This window comes from Myotis daubentonii, chromosome 6 (assembly GCF_963259705.1).
Source record: "Myotis daubentonii chromosome 6, mMyoDau2.1, whole genome shotgun sequence".
In the NCBI taxonomy this organism is placed as follows: domain Eukaryota; kingdom Metazoa; phylum Chordata; class Mammalia; order Chiroptera; family Vespertilionidae; genus Myotis; species Myotis daubentonii.
Window position 1 is genome coordinate 71475809 of NC_081845.1, and position 19897 is coordinate 71495705.

At 41.8% G+C, this 19897-nt stretch overlaps 1 protein-coding gene across 1 annotated transcript in view; it reads left to right on the forward strand.

Annotated features, from left to right (window-relative positions):
- The window catches only part of EYS (eyes shut homolog), a 1266634-nt gene that overhangs the window by 1210096 nt on the left and 36641 nt on the right, over nt 1-19897 (forward strand). The window contains 4 exon segments of the mRNA XM_059702239.1: nt 525-576; nt 578-689; nt 1546-1690; nt 7300-7474. Coding sequence (XP_059558222.1) covers nt 525-576; nt 578-689; nt 1546-1690; nt 7300-7474 — 484 coding nt within the window.

The window sequence follows — 19897 nt, forward strand, 5'->3', positions numbered from 1 at the left end:
ACCCACCTTTCCCTAGTCGCGGTGGCATGGCCAAGAGCTTTTGCAGTAGAACAAAGATAGCATACCCTGAGCAGCTATAGAAATAGATCTTCTTTATACTCCCCTCACACCATGGAGAAAATTTCAAAGCTGATGCTAGGTTACCTCCATCGTTTGAATCTTGTTAACCACCAGAGCAGTTTTACTCCATTAGAAAGACCTACTTATTGTACAGTATACACGGAATTTCACCCAGACCAAAAAAGGGGGCTTTTAATTCCAACGTGTTAGGTATTAATTATATCCCTGGGTTGATGGGAATCCTCATGGCTTAAAAAGAAAAACACCGCTTAGTGCTCAGTGTCCGTGGGTGTGAATATAACTGTAGGCAGTCACACACACACACCCGAGAGCTGATGAGAGGCTGGGCGTCTGTGATAACTCACTGCCCTGCTCTGTAACTCAGAAGCAGCCAGGGAAATGGAGCTGGCTAGACTCCTGACAGTCCTCCCGATGAGCATGCCCCAGGCATATTCTCATTCCAGGGCTGAATGGCGATGACCTCCTGGCAGTGGGTTTGCGCAACAGCCGCGTGGTGTAGTTAGAACCTGGGGTCCGGCATCGCAAGTATCAGCAGCAATCCTCTGGATCTGAGCCTTGGGGTCCACACGGTCCATCTGGGGAGATTCTTCCGAATGGGCTGGCTGAAAGTAAAGAGCCATCCCTTCGTCTGTCCCTCAGACTTCTCAGTGCTAGCACAGTGTTTGGCCGGGGCTGTGCAAAGGCCATAGGCTGTGCAAAGGTGACAGGCCGTGCCACGCGTCCCCACGAAGTTCACAAACCAGTGCACAACATGGAGGACCAGACGGATGATGTCAATTAAGGGACTCGGGAATAGGTAAGCGGGGTGGGGGGGTGGGGGGGGGTGACTGATAGAAATAAGGAGAGAGAACGCATTCAAAAGATGCTTCCCCAAACAGGTGACGTGTGAGCCTACCTCGTAATAAATAGGAGTTTGGAAAAAGTGCAGTGGCCAGTGTGGACTCAAAGAATGCAAGTAGTTCGGTTTGGCTTTCAGGTGAGGGGAAGCAAGAGATATGATTAGAGGTAGACAGGGCCTGTACCATCAAAGGACTTGATGTCACACTAAGAAGTTTGATCTTTATCCAGGGAGCTATGGAGAAGGACTGTGAAATTTAAGAAGGGGGGTTGGGTACCATGGTTGGTCTCCACTTTTTGGTAAATGACTCTGGTGGTTGTATTGAGAATGGATGGGAGAGGGAAGCAAGGCTAGATGGAGGAGGACCAGCAGGATGCCGGCTCCTCACTCTTTGAAGAACTGTGATTTTGATTGAAATGCAAAACCACCACTGCTATATTAATATATCCATGGTAACAGACACCAGCAGAGAAGCAAGGAATTGAGTGGTGAATTGTTTATTTCTTCAAAATTCAGGTCTTTGTCATACCAAGTTAATGGGAAATAAAAAAGAGTATCTTAACAGTTCACCCTGGGGAATTAATTCCTTTTTTAATAGGTTTGGAATTTTTTTTTTCCTTTTGAAGGTAGATGATCATCAGAATAAACCCATCATCTCCCCAGGAAGACTGGTTGGTCTCAGTGTCTTCAGTCAGTCTTATGTAGGTGGCTACAGTGAAGACACTCCAGATCTCTTGCCAGATGGAGCCGATTTTAAAAATGGCTTTCAAGGTAAGGCATGGGTGATATTTATACTATACCCACTTGTCTCAAAATCTGGGAAAAGTAAAAACATTTAAAGAGTATACTTCTAGTTCCCAAACCAGCAATTTGGATTGCTTTCTGATTGGACTTGATCAAAGTTTGATTTTAAAGGAAAGCATTTATTCTTATTAATCACTTACTACCTATGTGCTAGGTATTTGGGATGTTTCAGTGGGAAAAAAACACAGAGATTTTTATACTTGTGAGTTTAGATTCTAGTTAGTCAAAAGAGGGAAGAGATAATAAACACTACATATAATAAATAAGGAAATTATATAGTGGTAGAAGGTGATAAGTTCTGTGGAGCAAAAGAAAGGAAAAGTCGAATGTGAGTGGTTTTTTTTATATAGGGTGCTTTTTAATATAGGGTGAGTAGTGTAGACCTCATGGAGTCACAGTGAAAATTGAAATTCCAGCCAACTTTGGGATGTAGTTGATATAAAAGATGAGTGACAGACTGCAGCCAACTAATCCATACCACCAAGGTGTAGTCCCACTGAGGCCACCAGAAACCAAGAGGATTAAGACCCAACACCAGCCCTGGCCAGTGTGGCTCAGTTGGTTGAGCGCTGTCCCATGCACTGAGAGGTCACTGGGTCAATTCCCTGTCAGGGCACATGCCCTGGTTGCAGGCTCGCTCCCCAGCAGGGGACCTGCAGGAGGCAGCCAATCAATGATTTCCTCTGTTCGATGTTTCTCTCTCCCTCTCACTTCCTTTCTCTTGCTCTAAAATCAATAAAAACATATTTTTTAAAAAAAGAAAAAAAGACCCAACACCATGCTTGGGCACATAATCAGATCGCCATCATGTTTCCTGTGTTCAAAAGGGAACATACATTCAGATCTTTCCTATAAAAGTGATTCATAGCAGTTATAAAATAAACACATGCTTTGAATTGTTATAATGCAGTGATGGCGAACCTTTTGAGCTCGGTGTGTCAGCATTTTGAAAAACCCTAACTTAACTCTGGTGCCATGTCACATATAGAAATTTTTTGATATTTGCAACCATGGTAAAACAAAGACTATATTTTTGATATTTATTTTATATATTTAAATGCCATTCAACAAAGAAAAATCAACCAAAAAAATGAGTTCGCGTGTCACCTCTGACACACGTGTCATAGGTTCGCCATCACTGTATGCATTTTGTGAAAATAAGCTTTTTGGTGGATCCTTAGTCCCAGAATATTTGGTCAAGGGGCTGCTCATTATAGTGTCCTGAGCCATTCTCCCACGACCAGCCTACTCTCTATCCAAAACCAAGGAGCAGGTACCAGGATGGGATGCAGGTCCCTGTGAGGCATCTGAAGCTCTCTCAGGCACTTGAGCTCTCTGCCTGCCTGGCACCATCCCTTTCCCCACCTTCACCGACTTCTGCCTAAACACTGACGCTGGAGGCCACATACTTGAAACATATTGAAAGCAACACAGCTAATCCAACATAATACAAGGGCGGGTTTCAATACAAGTAGTTCATTGTGCCAGGGCTCTCAAAGAAACGTTTTCCTTGACTATGTAATCAGTGCTGATTCTCAGAAGGGTGTGTTAAAGAACAGTTTGAAGCAAGTGAAGGCGCTATGCTAAATATGATCGGGAGCTCAGTAGTGCTTTCACAGCAGGAGGCCGCCTGGAAAGGATTGTGAGGGCATAACAAATCAATGAGTTTTTAAAAACATTCAGTTGGAGGGAAAGGATGGGTAAACTTATGAATGTGTAAGAGGCACACATCTTCCACTCAATGAAACAGAGACCCCGTGGGAGAGTCATCAGAACTTGCTGTCACTTAATCACAGACACGACGCTGACATAAATTCTCTGGATCCAGCACTAAGGATAAAAATGTGGGCTCGGAACCCATCTGCCTGGGTATGCACCTCAGCTCTGCCACCAACAAGCTTCGTGACCCTGGCTAGTAACCGAACGGCCCTGGGCCTCGCTGGGCCTCATCTGTAAAATGGGATGCTAGCCGCACTTGTCTTGCTTGTAGTTCTGAGAGCGAGTTAATGGAAAGAGAACACAGGTTACCTCCTGGCTTAGAGTGCCCCCTGTGCTAGTGATGATGGTGGTGGAGGTGACAGAGCCGCGGTCACACACTTGCTTCTCTTTCTCTGCTGCACAGACAGTGGGTAAGAGCACAGCCTGCCGTCAGGCTGTCTTCAGATTCAGGCCCTGCCACCCAGCAGCTGTGTTCCTCTAAGCCTTTTACTTCACCTCCCCAAACCTCCACTTTTCCTCTGTGAGATAAAATACCTACCCCATAGGGTTCTCTTGAGTTGATCAATTAGCTAAAGTAATGTTAAGTGCTCAACCCAGAAAGCAGCACCTGATAAACACTCAATAAATGTTAACTAATAGCGGCACTCCATCCTGTTGTCATTGGACTTGACGTTTTCAGATTTACTGGAGTCCAAAGCTTCCTGGTTTGCTTGTGTTACTTTCTTCCCTTTATTAGGAACTTTTCTTCACATCTTGATAATGAGAACAAAGAGAGGCTTTCTTCAAAACCTGTCATTTTCTCCTTACGTGTGTTATGAACCCGAGTTCAGCACGCAAACAGCTGGCCCTCCTGTGAGAGAAGCTCGGGACAGCAGGTCTGGAAGGCTGCCAGCACCACGGTCCTCAGGTAGGATGGGAATTTGGGGAGGGGCCTCTTGGAACTTGACACTTATTCCACAATCTTACCGACGCTCCAGGACCTAATTTTATCATTTGACTCTTGAATTCTCCCTTCCTGTCTGCCTCTTCTCCATTATAAACCAGCATTTACTATGAACTGTAGGTTGTGGACAATCATTACCAACCTACCATAAATACCAGATTGCAGCTAAACTGTAAACCTATGCTTTCCCAAAACTGAACTCTACTGGTTCTAGGGAAGGATATAGGGTGACTTCTTTAAAATATGGACTTCTGAGCCCTACCCCAAAAACGACTCAGTCAAAATCTCCATAATGGGACCTAAAAATTTGCATTTCAAGTAAGCCTTCCCAGATTTGGAAATCACTACATTAATTAATCATAACAAAGCAAGTAGAGTTATGGAAGAACTTAGTAGTTAGTCTGGCCTTAGCCTAATTATTAAATTCTAACATCCCTGACACAAATACATAAGGCCGAATTATTTTTCTTTAGAATGGGGATTAAATCACACAGAGTACAAGACTATCTGATTTAGGCTTTCCCCGTTTCTATAAACACTGCTGATAAACAACTCTAAGCCAGAAGTCCTCAGTCTAAAATACAAATCGTTACTGTTAATGTAGTCTGTTTGTTTCTGTTCTGGAAATGGCTTATCATGAGTCATTATTTTCCCTATAACCTTTAACAGTGATAAGGATATTGAGGTTTTTTAACTCTTCTCCAGATTAAATCATCTACATATGCCAAGCAAAGAGGTCACTCCTGATTACCTGTCCTAGTAAAGGGAATTCTCCCCTGCTCTCCAAAGTAGCATCTATTACCAGCTGCAGGCTCTCAGGCTGAGGGTGAGGGATGGGCTCTAGTGGGTTCCTGAGTCTCCTGAAATCATGCATGCAATTGTGTGTGCATTTTTCTAGGAGAAGGCCTATGGCTTTCATCAATGTTCTAAGATCTGTTACTTTCACTTACCGACCTATTTAATCCTGACATAGAATTAAAAATTGCTTTTGACAAGTGTGAACATGGCGAAATCTATTATCCCATCCATCTGTTATTCTAGTGTTATAGCAGCTAGTGTTCTCTGATACAGGGATTATTAAATATTTATTACTCAACTGAACAGAGTGGACATAAAATAGATTCGAATTCATTAACAATACTGTAAGGATGTTATTCCTTACAGTGCCCTACACTGTCAGTACAGTTTCTTTAGTTCAACTTTTCTCCCTTTCTCTTTTTTAATTGCACTAGCTTTTTCAAACCAGAGTCCATAAGGGGGGAAAATGAGGTTACTGCAATAATTTAAATATCATTTTACTGTCCAAAAAAAAAGAAAGAAAGCCATCACTTTTTTGAAACCTAGTATATTTAACACATGGCTCATGGCTCCAAAAATTTTTATCATAATTACTGTAGCACCTGCAGGATAGATGTAGTGAATACCTGCTGCATGATACTGTACTAAGCAGACTATATTTCGTCTTCAATATTAATAGGAGTGGCATTTTACAATATGCCTTCTACAAATGGCTTCCACTATAATCGCCTTTAAGCTGATGATATGTTGACTGACTAGAAGTATCTCTCTAAAATAAACACATGTAACTATTTGTATGTGCTCAATGTTTCTCTACATATATCACTGCCAGGTTTTTAGTCAAAACATATTTGAGCAGTTCCTCATAACAAAATTATTTCCTATCCATATAAAAGGAGAGAGGTTTTACATGAACAGCTTCAGACATTAATATATGTTATAATCATTAGCCAAGTTTTTTTCTTTTGGTGCATGATTATAAAAACTACAAAAACCTAAAACTAATATCCTACAATATTTTGTTAAAGAGAATTTTTTAATAAAGTAAATAAAGAATTTCTGAGACAGTGAGGAATGGGGTATGGGTGGGAGCTGAAATATAAGGCCTTAACTGCCAATCATGATAGGGGCCAGTTTATGTATGTTACCTTATTCCTCTTAACCCATGGAGTACTTATTTTTGTCCCCATTTTAAATGTAAAAAGATTGGCACTTAGTTCGGTTTGGGTCATCTAGTCATTTTGTGAGAGAGATTGTCATTGAACCCGGACCCACCTGACTTCAATCCTCCTCCTGCTCTCTGCTGAGTACAGCTCACTAGGCAGCGGCATGCAGATCCCTGCAGTGTTAGTTGCGCTACCTGGTTATTCCATATAAAGCAGTTGGCATTCATTCATTCACTTCTTCACCCAGTATACCATATTAGTGCTTTTTTGCGTAATAGCAGTAGTTGGGAGAAGAACAAAGATTAAATCTAAGGAAGAAAATGACAGTTCTCTTACAATGAGAAAATATCGGTGCAGGCTGAGGATGGTGCTTGTCAGGGAGAACTAGGTTAAGTTAACAAGCAAATTCTTGACCTTTCAAAACTGAACCTATTTTTTTTTTTCACCATGAGGAATTATTTCAGACTTGCTTCAAAAAATGTTTTAGAAATAAAATCTAATCTAGCCTATCTGCTATCATTTTCTAGACCCTATTTATGGTTGTTGTCAATATTGATTTATAGCACATTGTAAATAAACTCTAAGTCCTGAAGGAAATGAGGAAAATTACAATACAGTTCAGTATACCAAACAATTCCATTAGTTAGCTAATTGACTGCCCTTTTTGTTATGTTTATATAATATTGGGGTGGAAAAGACCTTTCTTTTTTCCCAGCTTTCATGATGTATAATTGACAAATAAAAGTTACATATATTTAATGTGTATAATGTGATGGTTCGGTATACATATACATTGTGAAGAGTACCACTATCAAGTTAGTTAACATATCCATCATCCAATTAATAAAATTTTAAAAAGAATAATATGTTACCTTAAAAATGAGAAAATAACTGTCTTTCTGTTTTATCTATTCCATTTTTTATATGAAGTCTTTTCCCCTTCCTTCAAGGTTGTGTTTTCACTATTCAAGTTCACACCAGGAAGGACAGCCATTTCAGAAGGCTGGGAAATCTTGAGGGCCACCCAGATGCTGGGCGCAGCGTTGGCCAGTGTGACGCTTCTCCTTGTAGCTTAATGAACTGTGGCAACGGTGGGACCTGCATGGACAGTGGAGCTACTGTTTAGTAAGTATGACGTTAGGAAGGAAGGTAGTGGGTTATTAGCACTCTTGCTGGTACTTCAGTCACACAAACTAGGCACACAAACTGACCCTCTTATCTTAAATGCTTTCAGGTAGACTTGCTAGATGACTAGGGGACAGCTAAAGGAAACTAGAGAGAAACCAAGATGATGCATTTGCATCATCTTCTCAATTCTTTTAAATTTTTAAAAATATATTCTTATTGATTTCAGAGAGGGAGAGAGAGATAAAAACATCAATGATGAGCCCGGCTAGAGTGGCTCAGTGGTTGAGCGTCGACCTATGAACCAGGAGATCATGGTTCAATTCCCAGTCAGGGCACATGCCAGAATGTTAGGCTCAATCCCCACTAGGGGGCATGCAGGAGGCAACAATGGATGATTCTCTCTCATCATTGATGTTTCTATCTCTTTCCCTCTCCCTTCCTCTCTGAAATCAATACAAATATATATTTTTTAAAAGGATGGGAAGTGTCAGTAAGAAAGTGAAGGTGAAGGTGCAGGTAGGAAATTCATCCTAACTCCCTATTGTCCCACATGGAACAAAGGCCTAGCTGTTTCAACATACAGCTGTTGCCGGCAAGACAATGAAACCTCGGTCCTTGTCTTCCTGAAGGAAAGATTTCAATCAAGAGACACAGTTCCGCAAAGCAAGCAAGAATTTATTGTCCACAGCAAAAACACACTTAGGACAGAGAAACATGGAAGGGCGTAGAGAAAGTAACAAGAGAGCCTGGGCTGGGCTGCTTGGCTCACTGGGAAGTCAGAGAAAAGGGAGACAGGTTCAGGGGGTTTGCCAGGACAATGTGCCACTGCCCGCGGCTCCCTTGGTTGCAAGCCTTGTGGGGTCCCTTAGAGGTTAGGGGATACGTGCCTGTGGGGGAAGGAGAGGGGGAGGGGAACAGGTCAGGAGTGCTCCCTTGGGGGAGAGCACTCACTGGGTCTTTTGTGTTGAGGGTATTTCTCTCTCTCTCTTGCAGGTGGGAATCTTAGGGGAGGTCTTAGGGGAGGATCTCAATAGAATATTCATCAGCTTTCCAGCTGTGCTTTTTCAGGGTCTCCTTCTCCCCTGATTGGTCTGCCCCAGGGCAGGGGGTCATCAGTCAATGCAGCTGGTCCTGGGGCAGCCACAGCAACACTTGTCTGGCTTTGCTGCTTTTCTGGGCCTGGAGCTGAGGCCTGCATGTTATCTTTAGGGAGGAAAAGGTCAGGGGTCCACACCACATGCACAGCAACATGCTAGGGGCGGAAAGGTTACTCTGAGGGTGAGGTTCTTGTTGTCCCAGTTTTGCCCCTTGCTAGACCTTCTGCACCCGACCCATCATCCTTGCTCTGCTCATGTCTGACTAGCTCAGCGGTTCTCAACCTTGGCTGCATGTTAGAATCACCTGGGAATCTTTTTTTAAAATCCTGATTTCTGGGCCTCATCCTCTGGAAATTCTGTTTCTTTGTTATGGGGTGAGGCCACAACATTAGTAACAAAGAAACAGAATTTCCGGAGGATGAGGCCCAGAAATCAGGATTTTAAAACAAGATTCCCAGGTGATTCTAATGTGCAGCCAAGGTTGAGAACCACTGATCTAGCTGCTTATAACAGAGCCACATGTGTTGATCTTGGAATACATCAAGCCACATACAGAAAGACACAACTACTTGAAGATTATTTTGATTCACATAGGAAATTTTTTTTGACTTGTGATAATAAAAGTAATATCTTTCAATGGTACAGCACTTTGTGGACAGCAAAGCAAATTTCTGCATGCATTATTTCCATTGCCCCTAATTAAAACTTTCTAAATTAGTCAGGGACCATCCTAGCCCCAATTTAATCCATGGGAAACTAAGCCCAGCGATTATGAGTAAACAAGAGGATGTACCAGCATCTTGTAAGTAGCGCGGCAGGACCCAAAACCAAATTTCCCAGTTCCTGGGTCAGGATTCTCTCAGGACCTAATTAGCAAGAAATTACTTTAAAAGCAGCTAGCAATTAACAGTATCTCCTTATCAGCTGGATGTAATATATTCTTTTTTAAAAATATGTTTTTATTGATTTTTAGAGAGAGGTAGAGATAGAAACATCAATGACGGAAACATCGTAGATCAGCTGCCTCCTGCATACCCCCTACTGGGGACTGAGCCCACAACCGGGGCATGTGCTCTGACCTGGAATAGAACCAGTGACCTCTTGCTTCCTGGGCCGATGCTCAACCATGAGCCACACTGGCCAGGCTCATTTATTCTTAAATTTTTTAATGTTGACATTATCTTCAATTAGCATTTTCTATTTTCTCCAAATTGGAAGTACCTGCCTCATAAATCCCCCGGGGGGGGGGGGGGGCGGGGGCGGGGAGGAGGCGTGTGTCATAAATTCCTATTTGGGTGGAAAGCTGTATGTCACAGACTTGTTTGAGAACCTCGGGTTTCAGTAATGGAACCAATACCTCTGACAAGATTTCTTACAGGATTCTACAATCTTCCTTATCAAATTATGACCACTGCCTGGGACTCCCTTGTTGACATAACAACAAAATATTTACTGTATCGATGACTCATGAAGCATTACCACAGAATGAGAAGTAGCTCTTGTGACTATTATATAATGACATTAAAAGGATGGCTCCCTGACCTTAAAAGCAGTGGGTTTTATGGTATGTAAATTAGACCTCAATAAAGCTGTTTCAAAATAAGGTTCCCACTCATGGACATTCAACTTCAGTAGCAGCATAAGTTTAAGGAGAATTATATTCATTTTGACAGTGTTTGGAATTCTGCTCTAATCTCCATAATAAGAATCCTGTTTTTGTTGTTTTTATTGAATTTATTCTTGTTTTTAAAGGAAAAAGATGTTCTTTGTAGTATACTTTTTTTACACAGTTTGGTTTTTTTAATCCTCACTTGAGTACATGTTTTTCATTGATTTTTAGAGAGAGTGGAAGGGAGAGGGAGAGACAGAGAGAAACACCGAAGAGAGACACATCCATTGGTTGTCTCCCGCATGGTCCCTGCAAACGAGGTACATGCCCCTCACCAGAATCGAACCCAGGACCCTTCAGTCCGCAGGCTGATGCTCTATCCACTGAGCCAAACCAGCTGGGGCTGCAATATACTTTCTAATAGTGTTTCAGAAGTTTTCCTCTACCCTTGTCCTAGTCCCAGGCTCTCAACTTTGTATGGCTCTTCACTTTGATTTTGCGCCTGTGTGGGTCCCCTACTCAGAGTAGCCAGATAATCAAGGCCCATTTGCCATACACATGCGTGCAGGCGAGGGCACAGCAGTATGGTTAGGCGCAAGGCCCCTTTGCCTACGCAGGTGCGAGGGCAATGACCATGAGTAGCAGTATACACACTGCGCAAGCGCACCCTTATGTAACCTGTTGATGTTAATGTAGCACGAGCGTCTCTAATTGGCAGAGGCCGCTGTTTGAGCGCGTATGTAAGTTGCCACGGAGCAGCCGGCGCAGGGCGGCTTTTGGGGGGCTGCGGTGAAGGACTGCTCTGTCCCATGGCTCCTGCAGCAGCAATGGCCACTTGGTCTGCAATGAAGTCTCTCCTCTCACGTCTTCATCTAATACCCGGCGTCCGCGAAGCTGTGCTCCCACAACCAGAGAAGTACTGAACTGAATTTCCAGGTAACATTGTTGACAGCCCAAAGCTAAAATTCAATCTTTTCTTGAAAAAAATAACACATGATCATTTTTTTTTTAATGCTCAAGAGGCAAATCCCAACCCAGAAGCATAAATTTCAGAATCAATTTTAAAAACAAAGTCTCAAAGCCACTCAAAGTGTCTTAACAGCTTAATGGTATAATTTTTTATTAAAAAATTTAAAATGGCAAATGCTCATTTTAGTTCACTTCTCACAGCAGGCGGGGGGGAGGGGGGGCAGGGGGGTGGTGAGGGAGGCATTGTTCTGGTACCTAAGGTGAAATCTTGTGCCAAGTAAGGAGGGAAGGGGCTTGATAAGGCTTGGATCCGGGGCTGGGCTCCGGGAAACTGCTAAAAGCCTTGCTTTCCTGCTCCAAGTGCGTCAGCAAACACAGATGCAGCTGCGCTCTAATGCAGCTGCTCAGATGAGGGTGTAATAAGGCAGAGTTCATGTCAAACCTTATGCTCCTGGGATGAGCCCTGATGCAACAGAGAAACAGTGAACTCTTTCTGTTGTTGGTAACCCAGGCTCAAGAAAGCGGGGAGGGCGTTTAGTTCTAACTCAGCTCTGTCTGCACATTTGTTTGCTACAAATTGTTTCTAGGCAAATTTGACTTCATTTAAGTTGCACTTCGTTTCACCTTAAACTGATATCCTGGCTGTGGTTGAGGGTAATAGGTGACGTGTTCCTTTAAAAAGTAAGCACAGTGTAGGAAAACCAAAAGTTCCAAAAACAGATGTCAGCATGAGCAGCACAGACAGTGAGGACAATAGGAGTTCAGAGAACATGGCTGTAAAATGGGAAATGCATCAGAGATTTTTACCAAGTTCATAAATGAGGCTTATTTATAGCATAAATCTATCAGCGAGCGCGAAATCTCACTGCTCCAGAGTTTCCTAAACATTTTTTGGCTCACAGAGAAGGTCAAAGATCTTTCCAAGATTCATGCAAGCACCAGGAGGAAAGTATGTTCTCAAAGCCTGCTCTTGTTTCCATACAGACACTATAACTTACATGCCTAAAAGTGATAGTCAATTTCTTTGATTTTTGCTAAATGAGCAAAGTCATTCACACTTTAAAATAGATCAGACTGGTTTGGCTCAGTGGATGGAGCATCGGCCTGTGGACTCAAGGTTCCAGGTTCAATTCCGGTCAAGGGCACATACCCTGGTTGTGGTCTCGATCCCCAGTAGGGGGCATGCAGGAGGCAGCCGATCAATGATTCATTCTCTCTCTCTCTCTCTCTCTCTCTCTCTCTCTCTCTCTCTCTCTCTCCTCCCCCTCCCTTCCTCTCTCTCCCTCCCTCCCTCCCTCCCCCCTCTCTCCCCCCTTCTCCCTCTCCCTCTCCTTTTCCCTTCCTCTCTGAAATCAATAAAAATATATTTAAAAAATAAAAGATAGACCAGACTACATTGGTGCAGGGGGAGGAGGTGTATGCAGATATGTAATGGAAAGGTTTTATTGTTGGTGGTGATTTTTGTTTTTTTCCCCAAGGGAAAGGTTTATATCATGGCAACCTAAACCACTTTGAACCTATGTTTTGGTCATCCCATCACTACAGTAAATACATGGCCACTCCACCCCACCTCTGTGTTCTTCCCATAGCTTCATTTTGCTCCAACTGACTCTCTAGGTTAGAACAAACCTAATTCCTCTTCTGTTCTCAGGCAAAGCAGTTTAGTTACTGTAGATTCTTTCTGTAGTCCAAGCTCATCCTCACATCAGTGCCACTAGGGTCCACCATCAACTCCATGCAGCTTATCTAAATAATTTCCCAGAAACACCTCCCTCTCTAACAGGAAGTGGGTCCAACTGTTAGCAAAATACAATGTTTGGGCCCTTAACCTAGAGAACAGAACCATTAGGACTGAGGCCCACAGATAAGTGCCAGTACTTTTATTAGTATGTAAGGAGTAACTCATTTCATCCTTCTTATACTCTCTGAGATATCATCAAAGGAAGGCCATGGGGAGTCATCAGCTGGTGGAGTGATTATAGCAACCCTTCCTTGTACGCGTGTTGAGCGTTGTCATGCCATCAGATTCCAGTGTACCGGGAGGTTCCCTTGTTTTAGCACTTGTTTATTTTCCAGCATATCATTTGACATCCAGGAAATTTTGGTAGGTAGAATGAGATCCATCATTTTAATAACACATCATACTTACACCTCATTCTCCCAACTTGTTACTCAAAGGGAAGTCAGTGATAAAGAAAAGCCGTTTGACATGAATGAGGCCACCCAACACAACAGATGGTCTTAGGAGAATGGGATTCAGTGGTTTCCCTTTTCCTGTAAGTAGCAGAGAAATAAGTTATATATGCAGAAGTGGAGTCCTTCAGGCAATGTGTTCATCTCTTGCTAAGTAACGCATATCTATTCCATTATTCATATGACTTTATTATCACAGCACATAGATTTCATTTTAATTACTATATCTGTGCTTTTGCTTATGCATAGAAAGCTGTTACCATAACTGTCTTACAGGTCCAGCTCAAGGTAAATTTTCTGTAAGAACTTTTTCTTTCTGCTCTCATCTCACAATGATTCTAATACTTTTCCCTCATTATCCTCAATGCATATAAAAGAATATCTCTGATCCAAAGCAATAAGAATACATATCTGGCCAAAACCGGTTTGGCTCAGTGGATAGAGCATTGGCCTGCGGACTGAAAGGTCCTGGTTCGATTTTGGTCAAAGACACGTATCTCAGTTGCAGGCTCAATCCCCGGCCCTAGAGAGGGTGCATGTGGGAAGCAACCAATCAATGTGTCTCTCTCACATTGATGTTTCTCTCTCTCTGTCTCTCACCCTCCCTTCCACTCTCTCCAAAAATCAATGGAAAAATATCCTTGGTGAGGATTAACAATAAAAACCAGTCTGGCACTAAGGTGAAGTCCTAATAAATATTGAATATTATATTTTATATATTTCATATATATTTCATAAAAATACATTATTATAAATAAACTAGAGGCCCGGTGCACAAAAAATTTGTGCACTGGGGGAGGGGGGGGAGAGGTCCCTCAGTCCAGCCTGCACCCATTTGCAGTCCAGGACCCCTTGGGGGACGTCCACCTGTTGACTTAGACCCACTCCCCAGGGGATCAGGCTTAAGCTTGCAGTCAGACATCCTTCTGGCAGCCAGGGAGCACTCAGGGGATGTCCAACTAAAGGCTTAGTCCCCCAAGGGATCGGGCCTAAACCGTTAGTTGGACATTCTTAGTGCTGCCACAGAGGTTGGAGAGGCTCCTGCCACCACCTCTGTGCAAGCCAGCCATGAGCCAGCTTCTGGCTGAGCAGCACTCCCCATATGGAAGTGCACTGACCACCAGGGGGCAGCTCCTGCATTGAGCATCTGCCCCCTGGTGGCCAGTGTGCATCATAGCAACTGGTCATTCTGCCATTCAGTCAATGTGCATATTAGCCTTTTATTATTATTATATAGGATTATCTTAAAGCCCTTGGGGGCAAAACTATGTTTTCTATTTGTATTCACCCTGGTAGCAAAGCAAATTGGTACATCATTACTCCTTTTTTGGTGACTATTTGGTAAGCAAGTGAATGATGTTCAAGTGATATTCAAACAAAGGATATTAAATCTTCCATCATCTCATTTTCAGTTAATTTTTATGTATCCATGTTTATCCTAAACTCTAGTAGTCTGAAAATTAGTTAATTACAAGAAAATTAAAGTCTTCAAGTTGAATATCTGTTGTAATGAGAAAAATTAATCCAGAGATGTTTCTGAGCTATAAAACTGACAATAAAAAGCAAACAATTTATCTGCAATTTAGGAATTTAAATCCATGTTATTCTAAGTGCACAGATGTAAAATAATTAACTATATTAGTAAAAACATACTCCAATACTCAACTCTTGATTGCCATTCTGACCAGCTGGTACGCAAAACGACTGAATTTTCTTCTGTGTTATCCCTCTGTGTTTAGAGGCAGAAGAACACACAAGTTGTTCTTTCTGTATTAACGACTTAGGAGTGCAAACATTTTTTAATGGACATGAGGTGAGAAAATAGTTCTATGTGTAATGCCAATGATTTCTCAGTATCTTTTGAATACTCTTAGCTATTCTACAGTAAATGCTTTGGCCCCTTTGCCTGCTTATTCTACTTAATTCATCCCCACCTCCACCCCCCCCCCCAAAAAAAATAGCTCTTTTATCACTTGCTCTCACCTCCAACTCTGTGTAGCTAAAAGTAGATTTTTTTTTTATTTTCTCTTTAAACCATATTTCTCTCTGAATACCCTATTCTCACTAATGACACCATATTCTTTCAGTCATTTAATCCTGAAACCCCCAAAGATTTCCATGAGGTTGAGAAACATGGAAAGGCAGTTAATGTGAGCACTCCCCATCCCCAATTACTGGCAATGTAATTGCTCAATTTCTCTGTCCCTCTAGCTCCTCCTCTGTGAAATGAGGGTTCTATTCATACCTTCTTTATAGGGTCAGAAGGAGGATTCAATGAGTGAATACATTCAAAGGGCTTAGAAGAGTGCCTGGCACATGTTAAGCCTCAGTAAACACTCGCCACTACTATCATCTTTCATCTTCCATACCAACACGCTTACCGATGCCTCTTACTTTTGCTTCTACCTTTCCAGCCTCAAAGCCCTTTTTGGGCCCAGGCCTCTCTGCATTCATCCACTTCCTTGTCTTTGTTGTGACTCATTGGTTTACTTATGTATTTATTCCCGGGATACTGCTGGGGGGAGGGGGGGGATTACAATAGGCCAGGAACTGTTTAAGCCCTGGGACTATTACAGAGAGGAAAGCAGATCTGGTCTCTGCTGCCATGGAATTAATTAGTTAGTTCCACAGAACTAATGATCTAGTGCAGGGGTCAGCTGACTATGTCCTGGGGCCAAATCTGGCCCACCATCTGTTTTTGTTAATATAGTTTTATTGGGATACAGCCACACCCATTCACTTGTAGATTGTCTGTGACTGCTTTCAGTAGCGGCAGGGTTGAGTCATTGCAAAAAAGTCTTTATGGCCCATAAAGCACACTGTAAACTGGCAAAGTTTGCCAACTCCTGTTCTAGTGGTAAAGATAGAATAAGATCCCACTAAAATTAAACTTCCATCAGGAGAGAGTTTATTGTTACATCATGGAGTCATCCCATACCTACATATGAGATTACTATTCTTCAAATATGCCTCATCATTTCCCATACATCTGTCACTGAAAAGTTACACTATCTCGGCCTATTATTCAAAGCTCTTGACCTCCAGTCTCCTCTTTCAGCCTAATCTACTGCCCTCGCCCTCTGCACTCATTCATGTAGGCAAATCTCACTGCAGAAGCCTCCCGGAACTAACTAAAGTTGCTTAGGCGTCCTGCCTGTTGATTCCCATAGTCCTCAATTTAGCACTTGTCACAGTGTCATCTGCTTACTTGTCACTTGTCATCTGCTTACCAATCGGATCCCTCCAACAAACAGCAAGTTCATGAGGCCAGAAATGGGGTCTTATGTGCTGTGGAATCCTCAGTGCTAAGCACAGTGGCAGACACTTAGCATGTACAAATATATGGCGTGGGGCAAAAGTAGGTTTACAGTTCATATAAAAAATAATACAATAATTAATAGATATTAATGCAAGAATAAACTCTGTGTTTTGCATGCTCAGAACAGTAAACCTACTTTTGCCCCACCATGTGCCTCTGTGTGTGTGTTTGGTTTAAGTGAATTAATATCTACCTCTCTTTTTTTTTCTTTCTACTTTTTCCACTTTATGGGCATGCCACCTCTATACATCCTTCTCCAAAACCTACTCTTCTTCAGGACAGGGTAGTACATATCATTACCCAAAGTGGAGAATAATGAAAAACTATTTGAGACTACATGTCACAAGGTTCTAAAGAAGCAAGGGAGGAAAGAAAAAGAAAAATCTGTGCTTGTACAAACTCATTATGACCAAAAAAATCTTTTAAAATCTAATGTAAAAAAAGTAGTATATGATATTTAAAAGTGATTTTCTAAATCTTTGTAGATATAGGGGGTTTCTTGAGAGCTAAAAATTCTAAGAGAAATCTTATGAGGACTTATTTATCATTTTTCAAATAAAATTATGGTATCTGTATTATTATATTGCTTAATGTGATTTAAGCTATATTTAACATAAAAATATTTTATCATGGCCATGACTGTCTATAATGCAGTGGGATTTGTTCTTAGCTTTGGTTTTTTCCCCCCCAGAAGATAAAAATGAACCACTAGATGGTGCAATCATCATGAAAAAGTCATCACATTAGACTTTAAAATATTTTATATAAAAATTCTTTAATAAGAATTAAAACTAGTTTTTATTTATTTTATGAAATTGGTAGGACAGTATTTTGTATAAAATGTCTACATATTTTATGCCTTTTGATTGTCAAATAATCAAAATCATTATGTAATTTTGTAGCAGGTTAATTTTACATTTTGTTCTTCTCCGTTTTGGAAAACCTTATACAACTTTTCAAATTTGTATTTTGCATAACTATTACATACACATACACAAAATGGCAACCGACAGACGTGTCTGAGGATATTGCCATTTCCTTAAATAGGATGTTTGTATGGCTCACGATGAAGGAAGATTTCTATGCTTATTGTATCTATGTGCCTATGCCTCTATTTGTAAGTTCCTGATAGAGAGAATCTTTGTTTTCAAACTCTCGAGAGCCACAGTCCAACAGTGCATTGGTGAACATGTGGTGTGATGTTATGTTCTCATCCTGAGTTCCTCCCCATGCTGGCTTCTGGATTCCGGCCGCATTCTCTGTGCGACTCACTGGACTCCTCAGCATATGCTTGCCCAGCGGTGCTTTCCCCCAGCACACCTCCTCTCAGCTGGCAGAGTCACACCTTACACTTCTGTGCACGCTATGCACATAGTAAACACTAAAATAAAAATGAGGAGAAGGAGGAGGAGGAGGGGGAGGAGGAGAAATTTTTGTGAAGCATAATTTTGATTAAACTGCCCAATACTAAAAGAAAACATAAAAAAGAAAAGAAAAGAAAAAAGAAAACGTAAGAATTTGAGATCAGTATGTTCTTGATAAATATGTGTAGGTAGACACTGAATCATTTTTATTTTAATAAATGGGTCTATAAAGAATAAGAAGCTTATAAAAATGTTCCATATTTTCGATTATATATGCACCTATTATTTTTTTAAAAATATATTTTATTGATTTTTTACAGAGAGGAAGGGAGAGAGATAGAGAGTTAGAAACATCGATGAGAGAGAAACATCGATCAGCTGCCTCCTGCACATCTCCTACTGGGGATGTGCCCGCAACCCAGGTACATGCCCTTGACCGAACCTGGGACCTTTCAGTCCGCAGGCCGATGCTCTATCCACTGAGCCAAACCGGTTCCGGCATGCACCTATTATTTCAGGAGCATTCTCATTCGCTGAGATGGGAATGTCAATTGGTACAGTTATTATGGAGGGCAAGTTGGAATATATATCCAAGCCTAGAAGTCATGATGATATTTGAATTTATCCCAGGGTTGCACAAAGATTTAGCTACGAGACTTTTATCAAACTATTGTTTGTAGAATGTGAAAATGTTTAAACATATCTCAAAAGTGGCAACAAAAATGAAGTGTATTTCATCCATTCGGTGAAATAATATTCAACTATTACATACAAAATTGTGAGAGGAAAGTTAATGAACAGGGGAAGTCAGTTGAATTTTCTGCTTTGACTCCATTAATAGACACTTTAATTCACAAATACACTCTCATTTCACTGATTCAAAGGGCCCACTTCAAAATACTAACAGCATTCCGGTCTTCAAGACCAAATCCAGCGCCGCCAGTGGCATGAATGGAAGGCCTCTGAAGGAGGTGTGTGCGATCTGCTACTGCTCTCTCCCCAGTCTGTGCCCCACACCACATCCTGGAAGGCGCTTCCTTGACTCACACTGTTGCCTGACAGTTCAGTGCTCTCTGGGCCTGATGGGGATTTATTAGTAAACCTAGCCCTTTCTCTTATGTGCCCTTAGCATAAGGTGACCAGATTTAGGGGGGTAAGAGGAGGAATACAGAACATTCAGATAATTTTGAATTGCAGATAATAATTTTTAGTATAAATATAACTCAAATATTACATGGGACATACTTACAATAAAACTTATTCATTGTTTATCTGACACTTGAATTTCATTAGATGCCCTGCATGTTATCAGGCAAGTCTACCTTTAGTGGGTCCAACTGAGACTCCCCTGCTGGGCTCCTCCCAAGATCACTCTCTCAATCCAGATAAGGTCTCTCTTCACACTGGGTGCTCCCTGGTACCCCTCAGACCCTGTTCTAGTCATTAAGTGACTGCCTCTTACTGCCAAGTTCTCTTCAGCACCAAGGTACCCTCTGGGCAAGATCCCTTTCCTGTGTCCCTAAGCTGAGCCTCTCCCAGAGGGCCACAACCCATCCTGGGATTTGCTACCATTTGCCTCATCTCTGGAGGGGTCTGCAGTTTCTTCTGCAGCCCAGGACCTGGGCCTGGGTGTCAACAATGGCACAGAACACATCTCAAGGGGAATTTCTTTTCTCAAAGCTGAAGGTTAGGAGGCAGCAACTCCATTCACAGTCTTCCTCCTTGGGGCGAAGAGAGGGACTTAACAATGCTGCTTTGTCCAAAGAAATGATTCTTGTAAAATTCTGTCTTCATTTCCGTGCCCTGAACCTTTTAAAATCCTTGATGTGGAGTGCAGTAGTCCCATAAGCAGTCATTAGCTCTGTTCTT